The sequence below is a fragment of the Solanum pennellii genome, chromosome 1 (genome assembly GCF_001406875.1).
Source record: "Solanum pennellii chromosome 1, SPENNV200".
NCBI classification, from domain to species: Eukaryota; Viridiplantae; Streptophyta; class Magnoliopsida; order Solanales; family Solanaceae; genus Solanum; species Solanum pennellii.
In genome coordinates this window covers 2463795-2489492 of record NC_028637.1, presented here as the reverse complement: position 1 = coordinate 2489492, position 25698 = coordinate 2463795, and the positions used below count along the sequence as shown (strand labels likewise).

The 25698-nt window shown below is 33.7% G+C and overlaps 4 protein-coding genes across 7 annotated transcripts; 1 reads left to right on the top strand and 3 right to left on the bottom strand.

The window, feature by feature from the left end:
* The first annotated feature begins 2051 nt into the window (after positions 1–2051).
* On the top strand, positions 2052–4414 carry LOC107007423 (40S ribosomal protein S27-2). 2 transcript variants are annotated; one of them, XM_015206049.2, is made up of 4 exons: positions 2052–2188; positions 3150–3251; positions 3341–3369; positions 4027–4414. In XM_015206049.2, the coding sequence occupies exons 1-4, from the start codon at positions 2186–2188 to the stop codon at positions 4151–4153; spliced, it is 261 nt and encodes an 86-aa protein (XP_015061535.1). In that variant the 5' UTR covers positions 2052–2185; the 3' UTR covers positions 4154–4414. The 2 variants fall into 2 exon arrangements, with proteins under 2 accessions (XP_015061535.1, XP_027767825.1); XM_027912024.1 differs by lacking the exon at positions 2052–2188 and adding an exon at positions 2824–2842.
* Positions 4415–5229: 815 nt separating this feature from the next.
* Positions 5230–12330, bottom strand: LOC107008560. Its single transcript, XM_015207651.2, has 10 exons — positions 12079–12330; positions 10316–10382; positions 9697–9821; positions 8729–8837; positions 8589–8652; positions 8448–8503; positions 7213–7320; positions 6593–6742; positions 5904–6074; positions 5230–5619 (listed from the first exon to the last, which is right to left on the bottom strand). Exons 1-10 carry the CDS (start codon positions 12291–12293, stop codon positions 5386–5388), a joined length of 1299 nt encoding a protein of 432 aa, XP_015063137.1. The 5' UTR covers positions 12294–12330; the 3' UTR covers positions 5230–5385.
* A 975-nt stretch (positions 12331–13305) lies between these two features.
* Positions 13306–21607, bottom strand: LOC107008211. Of its 3 annotated transcripts, none has more exons than XM_015207143.2 (11): positions 21453–21607; positions 21132–21272; positions 19466–19825; positions 18642–18800; positions 17642–17722; positions 15671–15766; positions 15346–15486; positions 15123–15266; positions 14091–14198; positions 13742–13793; positions 13306–13652 (listed from the first exon to the last, which is right to left on the bottom strand). In XM_015207143.2, the coding sequence occupies exons 3-11, from the start codon at positions 19562–19564 to the stop codon at positions 13621–13623; spliced, it is 912 nt and encodes a 303-aa protein (XP_015062629.1). In that variant the 5' UTR covers positions 19565–19825; positions 21132–21272; positions 21453–21607; the 3' UTR covers positions 13306–13620. The 3 variants fall into 3 exon arrangements, with proteins under 3 accessions (XP_015062629.1, XP_015062630.1, XP_027769802.1); XM_015207144.2 differs by having other exon boundaries at positions 19466–19817; XM_027914001.1 differs by lacking the exon at positions 21132–21272 and having other exon boundaries at positions 21453–21594.
* Positions 21608–22729: 1122 nt separating this feature from the next.
* LOC107008210 (protein ALTERED XYLOGLUCAN 4) lies at positions 22730–25251 on the bottom strand. Its single transcript, XM_015207141.2, has 2 exons — positions 24980–25251; positions 22730–24327 (listed from the first exon to the last, which is right to left on the bottom strand). Exons 1-2 carry the CDS (start codon positions 25155–25157, stop codon positions 23237–23239), a joined length of 1269 nt encoding a protein of 422 aa, XP_015062627.1. The 5' UTR covers positions 25158–25251; the 3' UTR covers positions 22730–23236.
* Between the last annotated feature and the right edge of the window lie 447 nt (positions 25252–25698).

Here is a 25698-nt window from a genome sequence, read left to right as displayed (position 1 = left end):
CTTTGGAGAATATCATTGTGTTTAAATAATTCAATTTTGTCAAATAATAGAGCAATAATTAGTGCTTTTTCAACATTCCGAAATTGCTCCAATTTAGTTTCTTTTACAAAATTCATATCACTTGGTATTTTGTTTAAAATAAGCATTTGCTTCTTGAAAAAAAATCATTTTTTCGAATTTGTTTTTATTGAGTTAGTTGTTTGATTTTTGGTTAAATGGATAAATTTATAATTCAATAAGTTCAAATTTAAATTACTACTCTTTGTATGATTACGTTATTATAGTGATTTTATTATTTTATGAATCATATGTTTTAAGTTTTAGTATTACTTTGGGTAATATGTAATACAAATTAGACTAGTTTTTTTTTTTTTTTGGGGTAAAAAAAGAGCAAAGCTTTTATTTATTTATAGCAAGACCTTGCAAAGTTTTAAATTGCGACTGCGCTATTAAAGACACAGTCGAAAAACTATGTAAATTTTGTGTTGTACTTTTATTGTTTGCTAATTTTGTGAACGTTATGTAATATAATTGTATGAGCATTTTTTATCTGTTAAATTAAAATCGATTAATCAAAAATCAATTTACAAATATCTTATTAATTTGATTATAATATTAGGGTAGTCACAAATTAAAAGTTGATGATACATACAACTGAATTAAATTGATGAACAATGAGTATTACTTTGCGATGTGTCATATTGTATTGTTTTGATGAATACTTCTTTCTCTTGATTTATATTTCACAAATTTCCTTTTAATGAGTTAGGAAATGATGCGTTTTTATTTAAAGTAAATATTTAATAAGACTATAATTAGCGTTAAGGCTGTGTATCGGGTGATTTTGGTTCGATTTTGAAGTTAATCGATTTGACTTTTCGATTATTGATTTGTAGACATACTAAACTTTTATAGAACTATTAAGGGATTGACTTATCGATTATTGGATTATCAGTTATTAATCGTTATCGGCTTAATCGATAAGATTTGATACAATTTTTTATTTACTGAAAATCACTTAGAAATCAGGTGAACCAAATAACCATGCACATGAGTTGACAGATTGCATCTAGCATCTTGCTTAAAAGCAACACACTGCATTATATAATAATCGGAAGTTTGGGACAGTAAAAAATAAAAGTATGAAACTGAATTCTAAGTCAAGAATTTTATACACTAGATGATATAATTTAATTCACTATCGGATTATCGATTAACCTGTTAAGAAAAAACTTCATCAGCTAAAAAAACTCAAAATCGTTTATCAAAATGACTAAACTAATAACCCATTGTCGATAAATCAATAAGTTCTTACCAATTTGCATTGTCAATTTCAATTCAATTATGAACCACCCTAATTAGCATGGTTCGAAAGAAATTAGAAGAGGATAGAAGTATAAAATTTGGAAATGTTGGATAGAAAACAAACGGAAATCTGTCATCAAGTTTCATTATTCTTATCGATAATAATTGAGTTAATGCTATCATATGATATTTTTTTATAAGAGAAGTCAGAGATTATTTCATTTTATCAAAACTTTTTTAAGTAAACTATAAATTTTTTTATAAGAGAAGTTAGAGATTATTTCATTTTATCGAAACTTTTTTAAGTAAACTTGTCATACTTCATTTTTCGTGTTTAATTTAAATTTCTAATACTCCATCTGTTCGAATTTGTTTGTCATGTTGTACTTATCGAAAGTTAATTTGACTCATTCTCAAAGATAATTTAGATCACATTAATTTGATATCTTAAACAAAAAAAGTTAGATATTCTAAAACATATGAAAAGTACAATAAATTTATAATTTTTGGCATATTAATATGATGAAAAAATACATCTTAAAATGTTAGTCAAAGTTTTAATAGTTTGACTGTACAAATAGAAATTATGACAAACAATACCGGACTGAGGAAGTAAAATTTAAGAATTATGCACTAAAAAGGGAAAAAAATTATGAATGGACAATCCTACCCTTGGATCCTTATTGAATCTAAAAGACCTTAAATAGACGGTCAAGATCAAAACTCTTCTACTGAATCCAACGGCTCACAACATTCCTAAATTCCTTTATATGTTTCGCGAAAAAACCCTAGAATATCTCTGCCAGCGTCTTCATTTCAGCTGCCTCCGACGCTCTTCCTCCCTCGCCGCCGGCCGGAATTTCCCGTTTACCTCGCGAAAATGGTGAGTTGATAGCTATAACAATTTGAATTACGTTCTAATGCTCTTTGTATTAAAATTGGAGCGCAATTGGTTAGATTTCAGCCATGGCGATTTGATTTTTGTTCTGATGTGTTCTGTTTCGACGTAATCTGGTAAAAATTGTAGTGAAAATGACGAGTTCTTAGTTATGGTGATTAGAATTTGGTTCTGATGTTCGTAATGTTATCTGTTATAAGTTGGACCGGAAATGGTTAGTATTTAGCTGTATATATTTGGATTTTAGTTCTAATGTTCTTTGTATTAACGTAATCTGTTAAAAATGCTAGCGAAGCTGGTTAGGTTTTAGTCATAGCTATTCATAGCGAGTTTTTAGCTATGGCGACTTGAAGCTTGCTCTAGTGTTCTCTGTATCAACGTAATTTGCTACAAAATGGAGTGAAAATGGTGAGCTTGTAGCTATGGAGTTCTGGATTTTGTTCTGATGTTTTCTGTATTAACATAATCTGTTCAAAATTTAAGCAATCAAGTTATGGCTATTCAAATTTTGTTTTTATGTTCTTAATGTTATTTGTTATAAGTTGGAGCAAAAATACTGAGCTTTTAGCTATGGTGAATTGAAACTTGTTCTAATGTATTCTATATTGATCTAATTTGCTACGAATTGGAGTGAAAATGGTGAGCTTTTAGCGATGGAGTTCTGGATTTTGTTCTGATGGTTTTTGTATTAACATAATTTGCTCAAAATTTAAGCAAACTGGTGAGATTTTAGTTATGGATATTCAAATTCTCTTCTTATGTTCATAATGTTATCTGTTATAAGTTGGACCAAAAATAATGAGTTTTTAGCTATGGTGAATTGGAACTTATTCTAATGTACTCTGTATTGACCTAATTTGCTACGAATTGGAGTGGAATGGTGAGCTTTTAGCTATATGGAGATTTGGATTATGTTCTAATGTTAACGCAAAAATCTGATTTCAAGGTTCTTCCAAACGATGTCGACTTGTTGAACCCACCAGCTGAGCATGAGAAGAGAAAGCACAAGCTTAAGCGTTTGGTTCAATCTCCTAACTCTTTCTTCATGGTAAAGGAAACGGTTTGTCAATGTATTTGTGGTTTGAATTATTTATTCTTGGAATTAATCTGTGATTTATTTGTTTTTTGGTCTTCTAGGATGTGAAGTGCCAGGGTTGCTTTAACATGTGAGTTCATTTTTTCTTTTGTTCATTTATCTTAGTTGGTGCTTTCAATATGAATTAGTGACATTTGGGAAAAGAAAATAGTAATTGAAGTTGTAAAATGGTTATGGAAAAGTTAAGTTGATGAATTTAGTGATGCTTAAGTAATAGTAATTGAAGTTGAAAAATGTTATTTGAAAAAATGAAGTTGATATCTTTAGTGAAATTTGAAATAAAAAAGTAGTATTTGAATGTAAAAATGGTATTCGAACATTAGAGTTTGGAAAAAAATATAGCTTTTAAGTTGAATAATGGTATTTGAAAATTGAACTTGTGTTTGGGATACATTTCACTTTGTTATAAACTCCCTACTTCTTTTGGCTGAAAAAACAGGGCAACTAGTTCTGTTTAGCTTAGGGAACTCATCCTAAAAATTTAAAAGAAAAGTCATTCTAATGTATATAAACCTAACAAGTTTTTATGTACTTATTGAATAAATGGAAACCATTTTCAATTCCATAGTAAAAAGTAGAAGTTTATGCACACTAACCGAATGTTTTCGGAAGGATGGTGGGATATCCAATCCTCATCTTGGTTCAGTTTCAACCTCACCTGCAATAACATCTCTCTTGTCATACAATGGTATGTTCACCCCAAGTCTTATTCTCTCTATATGTGCAGAACAACGGTGTTCAGCCACTCGCAGACTGTTGTGGTGTGTGGTAACTGCCAGACGGTGTTGTGCCAGCCAACTGGTGGGCGTGCTAGACTCACCGAGGGTTGTTCTTTCAGGAGAAAGGGAGATTAGAGAAGTAACAGGCAACTATTTGCTTTTAGAGTGGGAAGTTAAAAAAGTTTATATGGGTAACAAAGTCAGTTTTGGTGTATCCTGGCTTTTTCTTTTTTGATCTTTTAAGAACAAAGGATTTTTAGTTTACCATGTCTGGTTTTGTTATGTTTTTCAATTAAATTGGGTTCCGATTCACTTGTGGATTTTGAATTTGCTATATATTAGCTCTAAGTTCTACCTACAATATTCCCCATCAATTACTTTGAAGTACTTGATAGATATTACGTTTGTTTTACCTGTTATGATCTATGAGATGTTTCAGTCTTCCTTTGTTAGTGCCAGTGTGGATAAGTACACTTCAAATTGGAAACTTAAAGTGAAGTGATTGATGCCAAATCAATGTTACTACATTGTTTTACTTGCAAAGTAATAAATTGTATAAAAAGCAGTAAAAAGTGAACGTCTGCAGAATGTGAAGTAAAACGAATATTGAATATTGATAGATCTTCATTTTTGAGCTCTTTATGATTGATTTTTACTTTTACATATGAGAGAGGTGAAAGGTTACTATCTTTTGTTCAAATTGTTGAAGGGTATGTGATATCCTTTTCTTCTTCAAGATAAGCATATATTCTTTTACCTAAAGGAAAGGAAATCGATCGAGACTCCGTTAGTAGTTGCTAGTTAGTAGCGGTGAGTGAGAGCAGATTGGGGCTTGAAAGAAAAATAAACACGAAGCTTCGTTCCTCTCCTTTTAGGCGAGAGCTACTTCGTTCCTCTGCAAAGTGTTCACTTCTTTTTCACCAGGCTATCACAAGTTGGAATTAATGAAGCAAATGATTGACCTATCATATCATTCTAAGAAACAGAAAATACCAAAAAGTTCAAATTTACAGCTAATAACATTAATTCAATTGACATTGACATAGGAATATTTCGTTTATTAAGAAGGATTCCACTAGTACCTGAAATAGAGATAATCATAGAAAATGCGAAAATATTTTTTAAAAAAACAGTTGCTCCAATTTGTCGATCGTACACAGGTCATGATCAATCCAATAAACATATTACAACTTGACAATTGACATTACCACTTACCAGTTACAAATAATTGATCTTTTTATACCAAACATTTAAAAAGTTAGTCACATTATTATACATGAGGACTAAATGTCAATCAAGTATATACAATCATTACAAATTACAGAACCATTCAGTAGGGTTCATATACATATATATTTTTTAACATATCACTGTAAAAGTTTTGGGCCAGTGTTAGAGTACATCCATGATGTTATTGTCTCCACAAGCATATCCAAGTCCTTTGAATTCCCAGAATTAAGAATTATAGAGTCTACATTACCGAGCGTATTGCCGACTTCCTTTGTGACGTTTTCCCATGGTGTTCCTGCTGTCAAGTTCGCCAATAGCTCGCTGCTCCTGTTAACAGCGTCCGTCATTCCTGGAGGAGCATTTGGTAGAGCCTGAAAGTTGAAAGAAAGGTAAGATATGGTGTACATTGTTTCAACCTCTGAAAAATGCACTATTTGCCGAACAAGTTGGCCTGACATGAATGTGCCAGCAGAGTCCCTCCGTCCCGTCCCGTCCCGTCCCAATTTATGTAGCTATAAAAATCGTCTCATTAAAGGTAAATGAGAAGTTATATCATTCTCTTTGGACAAACTAAAAAGGAAAGTGCATCACATAAATTATTGAAACTAGATGAGATGGACTTCCATTTAACTGAGTTTCGTAGTTTAGGGTGAACCTGCTGTAGAGGAAGAGCATGGTCTCCAGGAAGAGTGCGGATAGACATATCCAGCATTGAGCTGATGGCGGAACCTGAGCTGAGCACCTGAGCTAGTGTTGAAGTTTCGTCGATTGTATCATCTTTGAACTTTACTAAGAGATTCCTCGAAATCCCGTAGTAGGACCTTATCTGTAGTGTACATATTAGATAAGAAAAGTAACATAATTATGGACAATGCAGATATATATTTTGTGTAAGCTACTCTATAATCCCATTTCCTATGACATAATTGCTACTTAGGGAAGTAAAATAATTTTTTCCTCTTTACTATTGATGTTGTGAACATTATTTTTTCATGAAGTTTAAATCACGAAAAAATCAGACCTGCCATTCTTTTAGGAACTGGGTTGGGTGTTGGGTGAGTGGGTGTTGGGTAGGGATTTTGTTAAGAAACTGATTTGTGAAACCTGCAACCCGCCCCACCCCATACCTGCCCCCCAAAAGGACAAGCCCGCTCCACCCCATTGCATCCCTACATGTATCTGCTCTACATTTGCATAGTAGTCATTGAATTGGTCATACAAATAAACACTACACAAGTTACACCAAAAAGTAGCAATAAAGTGAACTAAAGATGTTCATGATATGTACCTAGTTAAATATGTAGCTATAGTTTATGAGCATTAAGATCTCAAAATTTTCCATACCAGTCTTTGAGTTTCTTCTGGTCTTGGAGTGAAATTTTCTTTTCCATTAATCAAGTCCGTGTATAGAGGAGTCAGTTGCTCAACCAGCGGAAAAACTTGCTTCATAATTGAGGGGCTAAGGTTCTCTATTTGCTTCATAGTCATCTCCGCCTGTAGATATAGAACATGAGTGGAGTAAAAGAAGGTATCTCTTAATCAGTTTCATGTGAAAGTTTATGAAAAAGTGACTAACACAACTACCAGGGTGACCTAGTGTTTGAACTACAGCATCCAACAAAAAAAGTGAAGGTCAACCAAAGGCACAAAAGAATGAACAAAACCTTCAAGTATGTGAAAATGAAGGATGCTCTTCCTCAATTAGCATTTTTTCAAGAGACAGTTGAGTAGACATGGATACAAGTTGGATTAGAAATTCTTATCGTTTGTGTTTGAGCAATTGCACATGACACAATTATGTAGAGGCAATTTTACTACTCTTGGCATCCATCCATCCGATGACTCAAAAATGGTCTCGATTCAACCCGTTTATCCAGGAAAAAACATCCATAATGTCACATGTGAAAGTCATCTAACAAGAACATTGAACAGAAGCTGGGTAGTTGGTGAATTAAGCTACTTACCCCGAGACGAATGGTTGGTGATGATGCAATCTGTGATAAAACTGGTCCTAAGTTTTGCATCATTGGAACAAGAACAGATGAGAACAACGGCACTGCAAGGCTGGCATCCTGTGAAAACAAAGTAATAGGAAGCTTGTTAAGAGTTCCAATAATATACTAAGATGGTGATGGATTACCCACGCTGCGGGGCTTCAGCACACATATATTATTGTGCACATCAAAATGTCCAGAAACTGGAACTCCTGGTGGTCTAACAGTAGACCTAAAACATGTACATGTATTACTGTTTTTACTTGCATGAACATCTACAGGATGACTATAAAAGCAGTAACTTGGATTCTTTTTATAAGGTGAACAATTTTATTAATGATGGGGAGATCCTCTTATAACAAGCCGTATACCAAAAAACACAGAACTTACACCAAAATATGGTTCTCCACAAATGAAACCCAATAAAAGCAAAAGCTTTGATTCAACCAATTTACAATATTCTCATAGCTAGGTCCATCAAAGTTTTCTACTTTCCTTTTCCTACAAGTTCTAGAATTTAAATGGGGAACACGCTGACTCAGTGAGGATTCATATAGATGACCCCAACTTATTTGGGACTATGGCATAGATGTTGTTGTATAAGACTTGGAATTTAGAAGTTCAAACTAAGGACAAGTCTCCATCATTCAAACACAAGAGAGTGCAGAATATTTCCCCTTATTATGATAATCTGCCTAAAAGCAAATTACACATAAACTTCGAACTCTGCCACTCGATGTAACTGAAGCATAACGAACTCTAAAGAAGCCTCATTTTGCTCAGGCCAGATGAAACTAGAATTGTAACAGGGTTGAGGATAAGTCACACATTTTACGATGCTATACCTAGGTTTAGTCTTACAACTAGAAATTAATATAAAAGGTGTCAAGGAAGAAATTAATGCAGACTGTACAGATTGTTCCTGCAATTCTGGAAAGACATACAATGATCCCATATCACCCATGAACATGCAGCAACTTGACCACCCTGAGCTTATGAAGCTGAATCTAATTTGATACAGGTTTTTGCAGCCCCTACCCTACCCCACCAACCAAAAGAAGTAACGGAAAAAAGAAAAAAGAAAAAAAGATAGACAAACGAAAGCAAAATATGGGAAATAAATCCTGTGGCATCAGTTCCATCCCTAAAACTGATTTAAAGTTGTACGAGTTCAGGATAAAGCTGAAAATAAATCCATCAAGTACCTTGTTGTTGAAAGCCATCAATACATTCCCGTTTCTTTTCACAGCATATCTAGCTCCTGAGCATCAAGCATCAAACGTTGTGGACCAAGTTGACCAAATTTACCTCTATGTAAAAAATATTACTGAGATACAGTAAATTACCAATCAAAAGGTGAATTACAGATCCTAAAGAGTGCCCAATGCCAAATACAGGAAGGTCTTGTACCTATGTCACCAATGGACATTCATAAGAAACAAAGTATGATAAAACAGTCTCATCTTTGGTAAAAGCTGAAACTCACTCTTTCTTGGAGAAATCTAAGGCACCTATCAAACTTAAACTGCACTTCATCTGCAATGTAGAAATGGTCAAATCCACTAGCATAAGGTGTAGCAATCACCAAGACATCCCTGTCTCAGAATGTAATAAAAGTAAGTTGTTGCAACACCAACATATCCCTGTCTCACAATGTTAATAAGACTAAGCACTATATTTACCCCACTTAACAGATGAGACAAGAACAGGACAAGGATTATAGCTACCATCATCAGGTATTAGCATACTAGTTTATAGAATAATACTGCTGGAATGGGGTATCAGGTAGTCTAATACAACTAATAGCATAAGAATCTTAGCTTTTTAAAGTCTGATTAAACAGTTGGAAATCCCTTTACCAAACTACTTAAGTAAAACATGACCACTTAACTTACAACAGGGGCTGACATGGGCTATAAAATGACACTGCTGGAATGGACATCAGGAGACTAATACAACCAATAGCAAAAATAACTTTGCGTAGCAAGTATGATCAAAACAGCTATTTTCTGCACAAGTCTGATTAAACAGTTGGAAATCTATTAAACCAACTACTGAAGTAAAACATGCCTTCAGTTGGTAAAGCACCGGATAAAGTTCGGTACACTTCTACGAGAAAGTGCATAATCGTTACTGAATCATCTAACAAGATACTATTTAAAAAGCACTTCTCTGGCTTACTGAAAATCTGAGAGGTCAACCTTCCAGTTCTAAATACAGTGGAAGAGAGAATGGAAGAAATTAATAGTACCGGCACCCATTGGCGCACTAATTTTCCTATCCTGCTTATCAGCAATGCGAAAAAGATAGAAAAACTAACTATAAATCAGAATGATACGAAGGTGCATATACATCACAAATATAATAAAGAAGTGATGTTGCTTTCAAATAATAAGCACATAATTAACATAGATAGAACAAGAAGGACCCTAGCATCAAGATCAAACAACTCACTTCTGTCTGAGCCGCTCAAGGAACAGGCGGTAAGAAAGCTGCGGAGCAGCCCCAACAAAAACACCTCCAATAAAATGTACGACTAACTTCGGCTTTGATGTTTTTGGTTGCAATACCCATGCTCCCTGTAATAGCACAGTGAGTTTATTTCATTTATAATTCATCAGAGTATTCTAACATGTATATAGAACATGGATGTGTGGGCCACCGTCCTTGTTCTCCTTCACAAGCAACCTACTATCTTATTTACTGTCACACAGTTGAAATTGTATCATATAAACGTTCATTCCAGACACACATTATAATCACATAACATATATTGATCCAACATTATGCTTACGACGCAAGTTGCATCATGACCGATTCCTTCAAATCTAACAGTAATTCTGTGCCCACTCAAACTAGATAGTTCTTTTTTGTCTTTAAGCTTATTTGGAAGACAAAAAGTTGTTTAAAGGTTACAACCGAAAAATGGTTTTAAGTAACGCAAAATTGGGGTAAGAGATAAAAGATGCAAGTTGCATATCAATACACTTTTAAATTTACACAAAAGGAAAGAATTTTCATGATTCAATTCTTCTGAAACTAAAGCATATTTTTAGGGAATTCCTTTAGTAACCTCGATTTCATCCCAGTCCTGTGAACTTCCCCAATCTTGAGATTGCTTCACCGTCTCTGTAAGTAATCTGTGAATAAACATGATCAGTAGTTTCTTTTTAGGTTTCATGAGCGAAAAAGGACACTGTTTAACTGACAACGGTTAGTCAAGAATCACCAATCATCTGATTAGAACTCCAAATTCACAATCATTTATGGCCGTGTATAATTGACATTATGGATAGATTAGGTTAGAAAAACACTACTAATCATACCAATGAACTAAAAAAGCAAGTAAAAATTCATCACCAAGATTCCAATTATATACATATCCAAGTGCATGCGTCCATCAGTTTGTGCATTCACATACAAAATATAGTTGCTAAAAACAGCTAACATAATTGTAGCATTGCTTTCAATTTATTTTTCTAGCTGTAGGGCCTGGAATGTTAGAAGTACTTTTGTAATAGCACGCACAACTGATCCATAAAAAGGGTTAAGAGCCTTGATGGTAAGTCAACGTGTACAAGACATAAGGTTCATTAAGAGTGAGATTATATTCATAATGTCACCTTCCCTTGAAATGCCAACTTCGGCATGTGCGACAATTCCTTTTTTTTTAATGACAAGGGAAATCCGCAGCCACTACCCTTTGGATGCGCACAGGATAAACGATTCCTTTTTTTGTCTTCTTTCTTGTTCTGATACTTACCTCTAACAGTTATTCTTGCTTCAAAAAGGCAATTTATGGGGGTTGTCCTGGTTTTTGTGCCAATACTTTGTCCTATTGCGCAATTACCTTAGGCACAAGGAGGAAACTATGGCTAATCTTTAAGCCGTTGAGCTCACTTTGCACAGCTCAATTATAATGTATTTGTGTTGCTTATTAAGGACAGAGGGATGGAAGAGGAAAAATATGTCGCAAACCATATTTATCAATATTCTCTTTTATCCAACTTGAAGTTTGTAATCGTTATATGATTTATATTTTTAAAACAAAAAAGAAACAAGAGCAGCAGTCTTTTGGTATAGCAACTCATTCCATTTAGCTACAAATACTGCCGCTTTCCACCTTTCACCACAATTTGTTTTTGTATACTTTTAATTGTTAACTTTTAGTCAACTACTCTTTCAGTTGTTTCTAAATATGTAGATCTTATGCACTCAAGGGTGTGGACAAGCTATCAATGAAGCGAACAAGAACCATGAGGTCGCAGGTTCAAACTCCAAGGAAGAAAAAAAAACACTAGGTGACTTCCTCTCCCACATGTCTTAGCTTTGGTGGAAGAGTTACCTGATACACGTTGGTGGGAGGCGGCACGTATTTGATGAAGATAACGATAAACAAAATAATAAAATAATATTTAGATCTTATTTCAAAACTATATTTTAAGTTAATTACACACCAAAAATTAAAATATTTCAGATCTCTGAATCATGCCACATAAAGTGGAACAGAGAGAGTTCTTTCCATGCTAAATCTTTTTTATTATAACGCACTTGACTAATTCCACCCAATACTTACTACCTCTTACCAATAACATGGATAACTCTGTGCACTAAGGCTAGAACAAATGAAAAGATATCACCGCTTTTGTCATGCCGGAAATTAAACATGTTAATTTTGCTCGATAGAAGACAAGTTACACCAAGCAGACACAGAAAAATAAAAGGCAGCATATTCAATCAAACCACTTAATTTCACAAAATCAGGATAATCTAAAGTTCCGCAGAAATTACTACAAGTATTGACTAGTAAGTAATCGAGCGATTAGGGCAACAGACCTCTCAATATCTCTATATAGCTGGATTCCGGTACTTGTTTCCGGCTGATTGTTGCTGCTGCCGGTAACTTTCAAGTTGCGTCTGATTCTGCTGAAGTTCCGGTTTCCGGCGTAGAAGCGGATGCTGCTCCGATTGTAGAATTTAGTGGAATCGGAGTAGAACGAAATCGCCGGCGAACATCGCCAATTCGCCTTGGGAGCAGTGACGCAGTTCATTGCAACTACGCAAGTTAGAAGAAATGATGAATACGTACGCTACATGTGATAAGTATTGTAACAACCTGCAACTGTTACCCGATGTGTGTTGCCGGGTCGGGTATGAATTCGGGTCGGAACACATCTCCTGTCTCCGCGCATTTTTACTTGAAGTTCAGACAAAAATAGTTGAGACTTGAGTCAATTTTACGTATTTTCAGTCATGCATGTGAGTTTCGAAATAGTAGTTAAGTAGATAGTAAGTAGATATTCGAACAAAACATAAAATATGCTCGTCTCCGTGCATTTTTGCTTGAAGTTTACACATAAATAGTTGAGACTTGAGTCAATTTTACGTGATTTTCAGTCATGTGAATTTTGAAGTAGTAGTTAAGTAGATATTCGAAAAAAACATAATACGACTCTTCTCCGCGCATTTTTGTTGAAGTTCAGACAAAAATAGTTAAGACTTTAAGTCATTTTTATGTGATTCTCAGTCATGTGAGTTTCGAAATAATAATAAGTAAATATTTGAACAAAACATAATACGTTTATAAGTCGAGAGAAAATGGTTAAACTTTAACTTATGTATGTCATTTTCAATTGTATAAGATTTCAAAACATTTCATTTGAGTTCATCAAGATTAACTTTATCGTTCAATAACAATGAAAAGTTTCATTTGTGTAACAATCTAAAAGTAAAATAAATTGAAAGAAAGAGAATATTGAATTTCGAGAAATACTGAGAGCAGACATGTCGACAAATAGATACTCCCTCCGTCCACAATTAATTGTCATGAGTTTCCTCTGTAGGGTCAAATTATAAAAACTTTGACCTACATTTTACGATGTATATATTCATCATATTGATAAGCAAAAAAATGTAATTTATAGTACTTTTCGTATAGTTTTTGAATATCTATTTTTTTAAAAAAAATATCAAATAAACGCAATCTAATTTAACTTTAAAAATTAGATAAATTAACTTTCGAAAAGCGCAATATAACATATAAAATGAGACGGAGAGAGCGTCTACTTTTAACCACTTCTATATAGTAGTAAAGTAAAGTACTAATACTCTTTGTACTTAAAATTATTACAATCTGTCAAAAGATGCATGAAATTCGTTATTACACGCATATTGCGATACTAATAGTACAAGTTAAATAAATTATCGTATCATAGCTCGATACGATTCGCATCAATCAGTTCCCTCATCGGTCTTCGAGTTTCAGGTAAAACATATTGTGCTATCCACTGACTTACAGGCAAAACGCGATGCTCGGTGGTTAGCACGATGAGATCTTCGTTAGCACCACGTTTAGAGTCGTCGTCTACAGCCCGTTTGTCATTTCTCTATCTCCTCCTGGACATGACCATCTGCAGTAAGAGATGAAGTTGGATATTAACATTGATGAAAACTCAAATATAACCAAACCCCAAGCCTGGAACAAAAACTAAGCTCTAACCGGGAAGTTCAATAGCCAAGTTCGCCTGCTGATCCGCGTCACAGTTAGATTCCTATGAAAACGAGAGTTGGAAAATGTTTAATCTCCGAAAATCAGCAAGGTAAGAACTAAGAACAAGGTAACTGAGAAAACCATAACGAGGGCTCTAATTCTATTCAGTTTTGGTGCTATTACAGACCAGAGGCCCCGTTTGGACATGATTTGAAAAAATGATTCTAAACCGCATTTCTAAATGCTGATTTGAAATTATAATTCTAAATAGCAAGTCCAAACACCTACTAAGTCTGATTAATAAGTGAGACGAGAATATGAATCAAGAGTGTAGGTGTAGAGGAGATTTATTAATTACCCGAAGAACATGAATGATGCGGAAAGAAAAAAACCTATCCTTTAGTTGTTTTGCCTGCTGAAATAGCGTAGAGATGTTTTGATTTTTAACTTTCCATAGACCCTGGATCTGTTTGGAAGGATACATTTAATGAATCATATCAATCAGATAAAGAAAATAAGAATACAACATAAAATAAGCTCAAACAACTTGACATGAGACCAATTTCTTTGAAAAGGTAAGTAATGTCGTGAGACCGACTTCAGAAGCTATGATAAAGCATCTCAGAGTTATAACTAAGCTCTTCAAAGACACTACTGATTTCATTGAGCGACCAAATGTGTGCTGATTATATTTCCAACCAAGAAAATCTTGCACGGACAAGAACTATTTGCTGCCCTCTAACTTTTCCTTCTCGATCTTTACCCAAGAGAAGGAAAAGATAGAGACTCTTTGACGAGCTCAGTTATATGATTTACCCATTATTAAACTTACCAAACTCACTCTCTTTGAGCCGAGAAACTTTAGTTGGATTGCATATTAATTCTTACTCCTAAAAACAGCCCTATTCATAAAATCAAGAAAAATTTCACTTCGTTTTTGGTGTAAAGAAGAATTCCCGATGATCTGGATCCACTGTTAGACACAATAGATTCCTTGAAAGAATGAGGATATACTTTGCTCTTCTGATATGTAAATATAAAGATAATAAGATTGTTACCTTTTAAAACAAATTTAATGTTTAGTTGTTACTACCTTATACTAGAAAGGGCATGTACATTACAAAAAAGTTTTATCCTATAGAACAAAGAAACTACGTCGAAGGGACTTGTGAAATGGGTGACTTGAAAAGATTGTCAGACCTCCTTGACCTTAAAGAATATGCAAATCATGATCCTATTCATCTAGCTGAAGTTGAAAACAAGTAAAAGTTTGCTAGAAGTACACAACTCCAGGTACAACTTTTGATTGTGCAGAGACATAAAGGAGAAGTGTGATATCAAGAAATTTTAAGAAAATAAAAGAACAAACAAATAATATGGGAAAACGAACCTGCATACAAACAAGTTTGGAATCACCCTGAGCACGAATACTTGTAAACCCTTTGCTATGTGCATATTTCAAACCCAAGATAAAGCCTCGATATTCAGCAACACTGGTTGTTGCTATTCCTAAACCTTCACGCAGCCTACAGATCTATTGATCGCAAAGTTGTAATATAAGTACAGCAACAAACAAGGAAAAGGAAATACAAACCCAAAATAGTAATCATTACCAAACTTCCATCGTCAGCTCGTACTACAGCTCCTGCACCAGCTTGTCCTGGGTTTCCTTTTGAAGTACCATCAAATTCAAGAGTACAAGACCGCTGCTGAGGATAACCACGATCAGCTTCCTTCATTCCAACAGCATAAACCTTCAAGAGAATTTAAAAGAACTCAACTTGATAGTTGCCATAAGTTCATCATCGATTCGCTAAATTAAGATTGATTAGCTTCGCCGAATTCCCATTAAGTATAAAGACAATTTATTTTTTAATCATATATACTGAAATCATTTATGTTTTTTCATAAGAAGCCATCATTTTAACAGCCACTCACACCGGATGATAGAGCTTGCTGGTCACCCTTAGGAGGTTCTAACTTGATATGCTTTCTTAGGGAATCATTTGAAGCAACAGCTGATCCAACAGCATCCTGCAAATAAACATGCCAATGAACAAGATAGATTCCAAAGTGTGGCAAGCCAAATAGATCGTATAGGTGTGGACACAAGAAACTAGTATATCATTTTGTAACTAGTATTTCTTTCTTAAGTGTAAGTATTCAGTACTACTTTGAGCCAAAATTAACATTAAATACCTCTCCAAGAGCCAGGTAGAAGAATACAGTACAGCAACAAAATATTGCAAAGAATATGGTTTGACAATCGCAACTTTACATACTTTGCGCACAAAAAGATGTCAGAACTCATAAAATTGTAACACTTAAGTAACCTAAATATGTCTTTGATCAACCAATAGGTAGTATTAGTTTCCCTTTAATGCTCAATGCAAACTTTGCAGAAAACAGGAAGTCTTTCATCAGAGCTAAGGCAAGCACAGTAATTGCTCAACTAAATATCCAGAAGTCAGCTCCATCAAAGAGAAGATGAAGGTTATCCATCTGGTTCATTTAAACTACTCAGCACTCCCGAAAAGTCATCCCATGCAACGGTTTGGGAAAAAAGGTTTCCCATCTTGTTATTAAGCCTAGCCCGCAGTCGCAGAAGTTGAAGATTATACTCTTAATTATATTTATTACCAACACCAGAATAGTAATAGGGAACTTTTTATCCATATTTGAGAGTGCCCTTGAAACTGTTAGTCAATTAGGGGAAATTTCAGTCAGAAACATTAATTCTTTTTCCATTTCCACCATTCTTTCTGCTTTATCAACACATCGACGTGGTAAGCTGGGATCATCCCGTCATCTAATAAAATACTTGATACACACATGTAATAAACTAGATGACAAATGAGAGGAAAAACAATTCTAAACAGGAAGGATGATACTGATATCTGTTTTTTGCTGTTCCTTCCACATTATAAATGTTTCTCATCACAACAACTTACTGGAATCTTCTTTTACAGAAGAATTATGGCAATCTGTAACACGGAAGGACACCTTTTACTAGAAATAGTATTTTCAGATCTCTAGCTACATTTACTAGGATGTGGCTCCTTGAAATGATTCACAGAACTACATATCCTTTGTTATGAAGTTCAATCTAATAAAGTTCAATACCTTACATGAGTTTTTACTAAGAAATAATAAAAAGTTAAGATAACAACAGTTGCAAGAACTTGCTGGCAAGCTACTTTTCTTATAAGCCACCCAGCATGACCTATTTTTATTTTATTGAAATACTACTTCTATTTTCAATATTTTGTAAGTAGCCAGACAATCTACTCACTACTGTTCTTATTAATGGCCCACTCTGACCTATTTTTAGTTTTAGTTTTATTGGTACACAACTACAATAGCTGCGGAAACTTGTCAACGACAAGTACTGCTACTGCTATATCGAGATATTTCTAAAAACAGCTGTAGAAACCTATTAACAAGCTACTAGTATTCCGTTTAAACAGATTTAGCTCATTAACAGGTACCGTATTGGAGACTTTTCAACCTCCTTACATAATCATTTCTTCAAAAAGGGTTACCCAGACATAATAGAAAAATACTGATATTTTGCTCACAGTGGATTAGTATCCAGTCTTCAAATTCCAAGTAGATCTACTTTAGGAAAGGAAGTTGCCTTCCAGCTGAATAACTAGCTTTCTCATGTAAGTTGTGAGACCATTTACTATGGCATCTTAAGGAAAATTCAGCAAACAAGCCCCTACTGTTATAGTCATGCTTCCATATCCAGAGAGGTGCAAATAGAAGAATGTACTTTGTAAGATAACCAAAAACTATAGGCACATTAAGTTAGCTCTCTCTGTAGAACAAGAAATGAGATATACATCAAAAGCAACTGCTGTAAACGCTGACCGACTTACACAAAAAGCTAATATAGCCCCAACTTACCGCATATTCTGACCACATTGCTTCCTGAGACCTCTTCTTCGGCGTATGCTCAGACGCTCCACCTTTGGAAGAAGATTGATGCTGCAAAAATTTAGTGCTGATAAATTGTATGACAATGACTGGTTCAAAAAATGAGATGTAAGCATCTTTCACCAATTTTTACAAGTACTACTGATAACAGGAGTATTCACATCAATAAGTAGGAAATTTAACTTAATCTAGTACAAAATAAATAACTGAATCAGCTGCATTTAGAGATCATCTTTGATAGTATTGATATGTAGAAGAACAGCTATGTGGTATCTGTCCCATGTATAATGTAATTTAACTAAGCACACTTTCTCCTTTTTATCATTTGTTCATATGGTAAAGGATCAGCACAAAATTTGTAATCTTTTCCTTAATTAGGGATCTGTGAGGACTGAGGTAATAAGTCTTCATCCCTTCTATATCATAAAGGCAGAAGTCGACTTTTAAAGTTAAAAATATTCTCCCAAGGCAAACACCATGGAAGGACTCCGCCAATTCTGCTAATGACATAAAGAGCTCAACTTTAACTTTTTTTCTTTATGCAACAAAATCAGAAGGGGATATCATGGCTTTACTTCCAAAGATGAATTGTAATAAATATATCCAAATTCTATCAATTCACGTTTGGTTTTACCTCTAGTTTAGGATTCTATCTTGGGTAGTGTGAAATGTATAATAAGTGGAAGGGAGAGTTTTTAGTAATTAAGTAGTTCTAGAAAGGAACCCACATGTTCAAATTAGTCTTGCATCAAACTCACAACATGATTTATAAGTCAAAATTTAGATCAGAAAGACAAATTTTAACTCTATCCTTTGTTCCTTTTCTTATTTTTGGAAGTCCTATGCGTCTCCTGGAAAAGAAAGCTGATGTGAACAAGGATTGCCTTCTTCCAAAAGTTCTGAGATGATATACTTCAATTATATAAGACAACCAGACAATTTTTGCACACAATTTAGTACAATGTCTTACCTGAAAAGGGCATGGTACTAGAGCCCCAAAGAGACTTTCAGTCAGATCTGCAGCTCTGATAGAATATAGTGCATTTTTAAGTCCACAAGATAGAAGATATTCCTCCGTGTCCTTTGGCATGGAGTAGCCTTTATACACACTAACCGGAGGATCACATATCTGTCAAAGAAAGGGGCAGGGGGAACCGATTAAAGCACTGCAAGTTTGATATATTTCCCATTTCATGCACATTGGTATATAACCATTGATGGACACAGATAACGGAACTGCCTTTACCACCCCTATTCTGTAAGAGAAATTCCTACACTTCTATAACTTTATCAATGATTAAGAAAACCAAGTTGAAGCTGTAATAAATATTATTCCTTTTGAAAAATAATTTTATTCATACAAGGAAAGCATCAAGGAAATGCTGAAATCTGCAGATAAATTATGCACCAGCTTCCTGTCGACCTATGTAAATGAAGCTGTAGCAAATAAATAAGGTCAAACTTATTTTATGAAGTTCTTGCAGTGCAACTATATTTGCATAAATTCACGAGGAAAAGAACAGATAAGATAAATGTGGTGTAGCATCCGCCTATATATATATTGACTACAAGTTGACAAGTGAAGTTTATCCAGTGGCAAGAGCACTCCAGTGCCAACTAATAGATTGGGAGTTCAAGCCACCAAGGGGAAAAGTGAGAAAAGTCACAGTTGACACCATATCAATCCACAGACATACATACATATATCTAGTTTTGTATACATATAGACATATATATGTGTACATACACAAATTATATAATAAAAATGCAGACATAAATTCCTCCAATAGTTACCGAGGATCCGACTTGAGTCTGGCAGTCACCCAAGTTTCTGTAGACTCCAACAATATCTCCTTTCTTAACAACAAAGAAACCATCTCTGTCTTCCTTCATTATTGGAACGGGATCAAACTTCCGTAAAAGAGAATTATCACCACTACACTTGTTAGATGCTAATTCTATCCAGAAACAGTCAAAATCAACTTTTTAATTCAAGCATGTGCAAAAGCTCATCCTCCAAGATATCACCAAACTTCGACAAATTGAACTCTTCAAGGCAGATATGTAGTGCTTGTCAATATTGCAACAGAACATGCATGAAACAAGAAATTCATTACATGGGACTTCCCTCAGACTTGACGCATTCCTGTAAAACTAAAAAGTAAGAAAACACAAAAAAACTTTCTTTAATTTTTTAACTCAAATGAACCATGCATGCATGTATATACATAAATTCCCCAAATATTGTAACATGAAACATGTGTTAACAAGTGTTAGTTGGATCAAGAAACATGACGCTAAAAGTTTAGTTGTACGGAAAATACTTCTTACCAGGGAAGTCATTTCCTCTTTTGAAGAAAAACATTTTTTTGGTAACCAGAAACTAGAAAAATCAATTATTATGGAAAATGAATTCCATCATACTGATACCAAACACAGCCAATAAGAAGTCCATATTCTGCTCTATTTTCAAACAATATACTTCCTCCATTTCAATTTGTTTATCTTACTTTCCCTTTTAGTGCATTTCAAAAAGAATGCCTCTTTCCTTTTTTAGCAACTCCTTAATTCTAACCTTCCACGTGACATGTCCAAAATCACAAGATTAAAAGCATTTTTGGTACATCTACATATCTTTAGCTTATGACCGTAACATTCAAAAGTCTTCTATATTTTTTAACACCGTGTCAAAGTGAAAATCAGATAAAACAAATTAAAACGGAAAGAGTATTCCTTTTCTTCCCATTGTTGAGCATATCAACAACAACAACAAACCCACTGTAATCCCACAAGTGAGTATGGGGAGGGTAGGATATAGGCAAACTTTACCCCCACCTTTGTGGGGTAGAGATGTGGTTTCCCATAGACCTTCTATTCAAAAGAAACGTTATCAAAGCAAGAATGCAAAGAGGGAAGCCTAGTGCACTAAAGCTCGAGAGAAGGGCTGATCACAAGAGTCTATTACAACCCCATCGTAAATTATTTACTTCGGAGCAACTTATTATGGAACAAAAAGCAAAAAACCATCATTCCAGCTCAAAACTTGGATACTCAAGAACGTTGCACTGGATTCTTCTTCTTTTTTGCCTCAAAAATCCGAACTTTGAGTAAAAAGGCTAAATTAATTTCTTAAACTCCGAGTCAAGTCAATACCAGACAAACAAATTGAAAAGTATTCTTTCTCTCCTCATTGTTGATCAGCATAAGAAAAACAACAACAACAACAAACGTTATGTAATCCCACAAGTGAGTCTGGGGAGGGTAGGATTACGCAAACTTAACCCCTATCTTAGTATTTGGGAGGCATATATGTTGTTTACCCTCGATTCAAAAGAAACATTACCAAAGCAAGAATGCAAAAAAGGGCAGCCCCTTACACTAAACTCCCGAGGAAGGCCAGTCACAGTTACTAAATTATTTACTTTGGAGCCACTTATTATGGAAAAATAAAGTAAAATACCTTAATTCCAGCTCAAGACTAACATACTCAACAATGTTACACTTGATTCTTCTTCCCTTTTGCTTCAAAAATCCAAACTTTGAGTAAAAATAGCTAAATCAATTCCTCCTACTGTATTTCCAAACAAATCAAGAATCTCCGCTGATAAATTCAAAGAGTAGAAGCTTCAATAACACTAAATTGAAGAAAAATCAAAATGCTACACCAAAAATTAGAACCCTAATTTTGAAAAAAAATCAACAAAAAATGGGTAATCAAATTCAAAATTGTTGTGTTTAACTAATAAATATATACATATATAAACAAATGAAAATGACATACATTGAATTAGTTGATGAAATTGCGCCAATCTTCGACCGCAAAATGAAGAACAAATTGCGAAGAGAGTTTGTAGAAAAAAGAGGATTTTTTATAAGGGGGTGAAGTGCACAAATAGCCAATTTTAGGATGTATTTATGGCATAACCATAGTTACAATTTTAGTTGCATTAAATGAACTTTCACAAGTATTGACGTATCTAAAGTTTGAATCGTAAAAATCTAACTTCTTCACGTAACTTAAAATCAAGCATAATTAATGTTTTTATGTGAGGTTTAGTGCGATAATATTAAAGTTCTACACTTTTATTTGAAATTTATCTAATACTAAAATTATTTTAAATATTTTAAATTTTTAATGACTAAAAAAATTGAAGGAGAGGGGTGTATAAATGTATGTGTGTATATATAGTTTCTAGCCATATGAAGTTCATATTGAACCTTTTGTTTTAGATTGAATTTTTTTAGAGAAATTTATTAAGTATTTGTTTTAATTATTCAATTTTGTTTAAATTTGAAAATATATGTGAATGTGAAGTTTTCCTAGAATAATTTTGTGATTGCTTGAATGTACTCGTCTTTTTATTTCAAGAATAGACTAGTCAATGCTTCGTCGATACTGAAAAATAATCTAGCATTAAGTGGTGTGATGTGTTACGATTCCGACTAACATTACGTCCCTTGATAATCAGTTAATAGTACTATTTAGCTAATCCTTCTTACTCTCCAATTCACATCGAAGCATTTGATTGAGTTTTATCGTAAAAGAGTAGAAAGTAATGATCCATCCACTTTTGACGAGATTAGAGGTTGAGTACTAACATAGTAAAAAAAAATTACTAAAAGGATTCATTAGATGGTTTGTGTGATTTTGTTTATTACTTGGATAGAATAATGTAAAAGAATAGAAGATTTAGATTTTGAAGAAATGTAGAAATTAGAGATTTGTTTTTATGTATTATAATTTTCTTGAAATGGACAAGAATCTGGAAAAATCAACATACATACTAGTAAAAGTAAACTTTCACTCTGAACTAGAAGTCTAGAGTTTGAACTCTGGTAGCGTGCGTTTCTTCCTTAATGAACTCTACGTGACATAAATCTGAATTTCTTTCTTTGGCTCTCCAAGGGAAACAAAATAAATCTACCCAATGGACAAGAATCTGGAAAAATCAACATACATATAGTAACTAGTACTAGTAAAAGTAAACTTTCACTCTGAACTAGAAGTCTAGAGTTTGAACTCTGGTAGCGTGCGTTTCTTCCTTTATGAACCCTACGTGATACAAATCTGAATTCATTTCTTTGGCTCTCCAAGGGAAACAAAAAAATTACCCAATGGATAAGAATCTGGAAAAATCAACATACATATAGTAACTAGTACTAGTAAAAGTAAACTTTCACTCTGAACTAGAAGTCTAGAGTTTGAACTCTGGTAGCGTGCGTTTCTTCCTTTATGAACCCTACGTGACACAAATCTGAATTCCTTTCTTTGGCTCTCCAAGGGAAACAAAAAAAAATTACACAATGAACAAGAATCTGGAAAAATCAACACTATACATATAGCAACTAGTACTAGTAAAAGTAAACTTTCACTCTAAACTAGAAGTCTAGAGTTTAAAATCTGGTAGTGTGCGTTTCTTCCTTTATGGACCCTACGTGACACAAACCTGAATTTCTTTCTTTGGCTCTACAAGGGAAACAAAAAAAAGTTTACCCAATAGACAAGAATCTGGAAAAATCAAATATACATATAGTAACTAGTACTGTAAAAGTAAACTTTCTTCACTAAACAACTATCATGTCCATTTTCTTGATCATAACTTGCATCAAAATCTCATTCCATGTATCAATAGGCCCTGGCAAACACCAATGAACACAATCGTTCTGAACGCGTTCTTGAATCCCATTAGCAAATGGAAAAGGATGCATATAAGGTCCAGGATGACCATCAGGTCTCAAATACGCCAACTTAGTCACATCCACGGCCTCAAACCTCACATACTTTTCACGACCTTCCTTTTTGGCGATACTCACTTGTTTAATAGACGTTTCCCTCATCTCCGCGTCCATCCATTCAAGTTTCTCCTTCTCCTTAGCATCATATGGCTTTGTCTTAGAACATGCCCCATACTTGTCCCATTCACCTTCAAAATGTGCTGGTGAAAATGTTGTCACAATCACATCAAGTGTGTATTTGCCACTACCCCTCCTATCAATAATTGTCTTAAAAGTTGTCTCAAATGCCTTACCATAAACATCATAAAATCCAACCTCAGTGTAATTCAAACCAGGACAAGAATGACAACCTAGTACTTTGTCACCATAAATATAAACTGCTGAATGCAAATACCAATGACCAATTGAAAACACAACCAAATCCATCTGTCCTAAATCATTAGCCCATTTGTCATCAACAGAGTCCAAGTACAAAGTATTATAATATGTCTTGTCTGATTTTTCAACCCCTTTAACTAGAAAAGGTGACCAATATATTGATATATTCACATTATGTGAAGGAAAATGCCATTTCCTAAACTTATTTTCCTCACCATGACTAAAAACTAAGTCATGAGGACTAAAAGTTGATAACATACAAAGTAATGATTCCAATTGATTTCTAGCTAGTGAATCACCAACAAATGCTAGATTCTTGTTTTTGAAGAGTTGAAGAAATTTTTTTGGATCAAATCTTGGAAGTTGACAATTATTTGGTTTCCATCTCCAATAAAGATAGTCATTATCAAGTCTACCATGTGTTATACAATTTTGACCCTCTTTGATAGTGTTACATTTTGTGTATAAAGGGCCTAATTTGTCTTGAATCCAATTGCCATTGCTATAGTCACATGAAATTTCTACACTAGCATTTCCTATTTCTGCACAAAAAGGATAAGGTTTTGATGTAAAACATTGTAAATAAAAGTTCATATATATATATATAGTGGTGAAACTAGAAATCATACCAGAAGAGATTCGAAAAATTAATAGGAATGTCAAACCTAAGATTTAGACTTGTAAACTAGAGCATTTTTGAACTCCCTTTATGTCAAGAGGATTAACTAAAGTTCATATATATATATAAACAAAAAATATTTTTACCATATTTATGCGGTATAATTTTTCGATGATAATTGAACATTTTCTTACTCCTTTTAGCTCTAACATGACATATACAATAATAACTATACCTCAATCATAAATAAGTTGATCGACTATATGAATCTTCATTGATCATGTTACTCTATTTGAACTTATCTCAAACTGATATTATAATATACAAATAAATGTATTAATATTTTCTACACGTATAAATCTTTGAAAGGGTAAACGACTCCTAGAAAGCTTAGGATCTCAAATTCATTTTCTATATTTTTCACATGTATAAATCTCTAAAAGTGTAAATGACTCATGCAAAGCATATGATCTATCGTAAAAATGCTAACACGATTATTAAAATGTGTTTTTTACTAATAGATATCGCAATGTATAAATCCGAAAAAACATATATAAGTACAAAAATACCCTTACCTTTTGATGGAGTTGAAGATGAGGTGGTGATGACTAGTGATTGTTTAGATTGAGGAAAAGGAAAGGCAAGTAAGTGATAAAAAGTTATTATAGGAAGAAGAGCATACAAAGCCCAAAGCAATAACTTCCTCAATGGAATTGAATGAGGTTGGTCTTTCAATGGATTTATTGTATCCATTTCTCATTCCAAACCTTTTTTTTTTTTCCTTTTACCTCAAAGAACTTTTACATAATAAAGGATTTTTTTTTTATTTTAGTAGTTTTCTCCATTTTTTTTGTTAATATTTTTTATTATTATTTTGTCAAAGGTGGTGATGGTGGTAGTAGTTGTAAAAGGGAGAATTTTGTGGGAGGATTAAGTCAAAGTAATGCATAGGATCCCATTTTATTTGGTTGGCCAACCAATCTTTTGTTTCATTACACACTTCATTTTTCATTTGAGGTGGGCTAATATTTAATTTTTTTAATTTTTATGTTAATTTTTTATGTAATTGTAATTACTATGATTTGTATAATAATCAAACTTTTGTTTCTATTCCTTGTTTTATGTATGTTTTGTAATGTTTTCCTCTATTGTTTATTTGTATATAGTCAAGCTTTCATATGCTTAATTTAAGCTAATATTTTTTTAAAAAACAATCTTTTATCTCTATGAGAAATATGATAATATCTACGTTACTCTATATATATTTTATCTTTCTCAAATTTCTACGTACTTT

Bases quoted from the DNA above. Each gene is read 5' to 3' on its own strand.
- LOC107007423 (XM_015206049.2), top strand. The intron at 3,252-3,340 runs GTAAAGGAAACG...TTGGTCTTCTAG, and splicing joins CTCCTAACTCTTTCTTCATG to GATGTGAAGTGCCAGGGTTG. The intron at 3,370-4,026 runs GTGAGTTCATTT...CTATATGTGCAG, and splicing joins TGCCAGGGTTGCTTTAACAT to AACAACGGTGTTCAGCCACT.
- LOC107008560 (XM_015207651.2), bottom strand. From the start codon at position 12,293: ATGAACTGCGTCACTGCTCCCAAGGCGAATTGGCGATGTTCGCCGGCG. The intron at 10,383-12,078 runs GTCTGTTGCCCT...GTTTATTCACAG, and splicing joins CTATATAGAGATATTGAGAG to ATTACTTACAGAGACGGTGA. The intron at 6,075-6,592 runs GTATGGAAAATT...TGTACACTACAG, and splicing joins CAGAAGAAACTCAAAGACTG to ATAAGGTCCTACTACGGGAT.
- LOC107008211 (XM_015207143.2), bottom strand. From the start codon at position 19,564: ATGAAGGAAGACAGAGATGGTTTCTTTGTTGTTAAGAAAGGAGATATT. The intron at 17,723-18,641 runs GTAAGACATTGT...AAATTTTTGCAG, and splicing joins TAGTACCATGCCCTTTTCAG to CATCAATCTTCTTCCAAAGG. The intron at 14,199-15,122 runs GTTCGTTTTCCC...CCTTCCAAACAG, and splicing joins CCAAACTTGTTTGTATGCAG to ATCCAGGGTCTATGGAAAGT.
- LOC107008210 (XM_015207141.2), bottom strand. From the start codon at position 25,157: ATGGATACAATAAATCCATTGAAAGACCAACCTCATTCAATTCCATTG. The intron at 24,328-24,979 runs GTAAGGGTATTT...CTTTTTGTGCAG, and splicing joins ATCTTCAACTCCATCAAAAG to AAATAGGAAATGCTAGTGTA.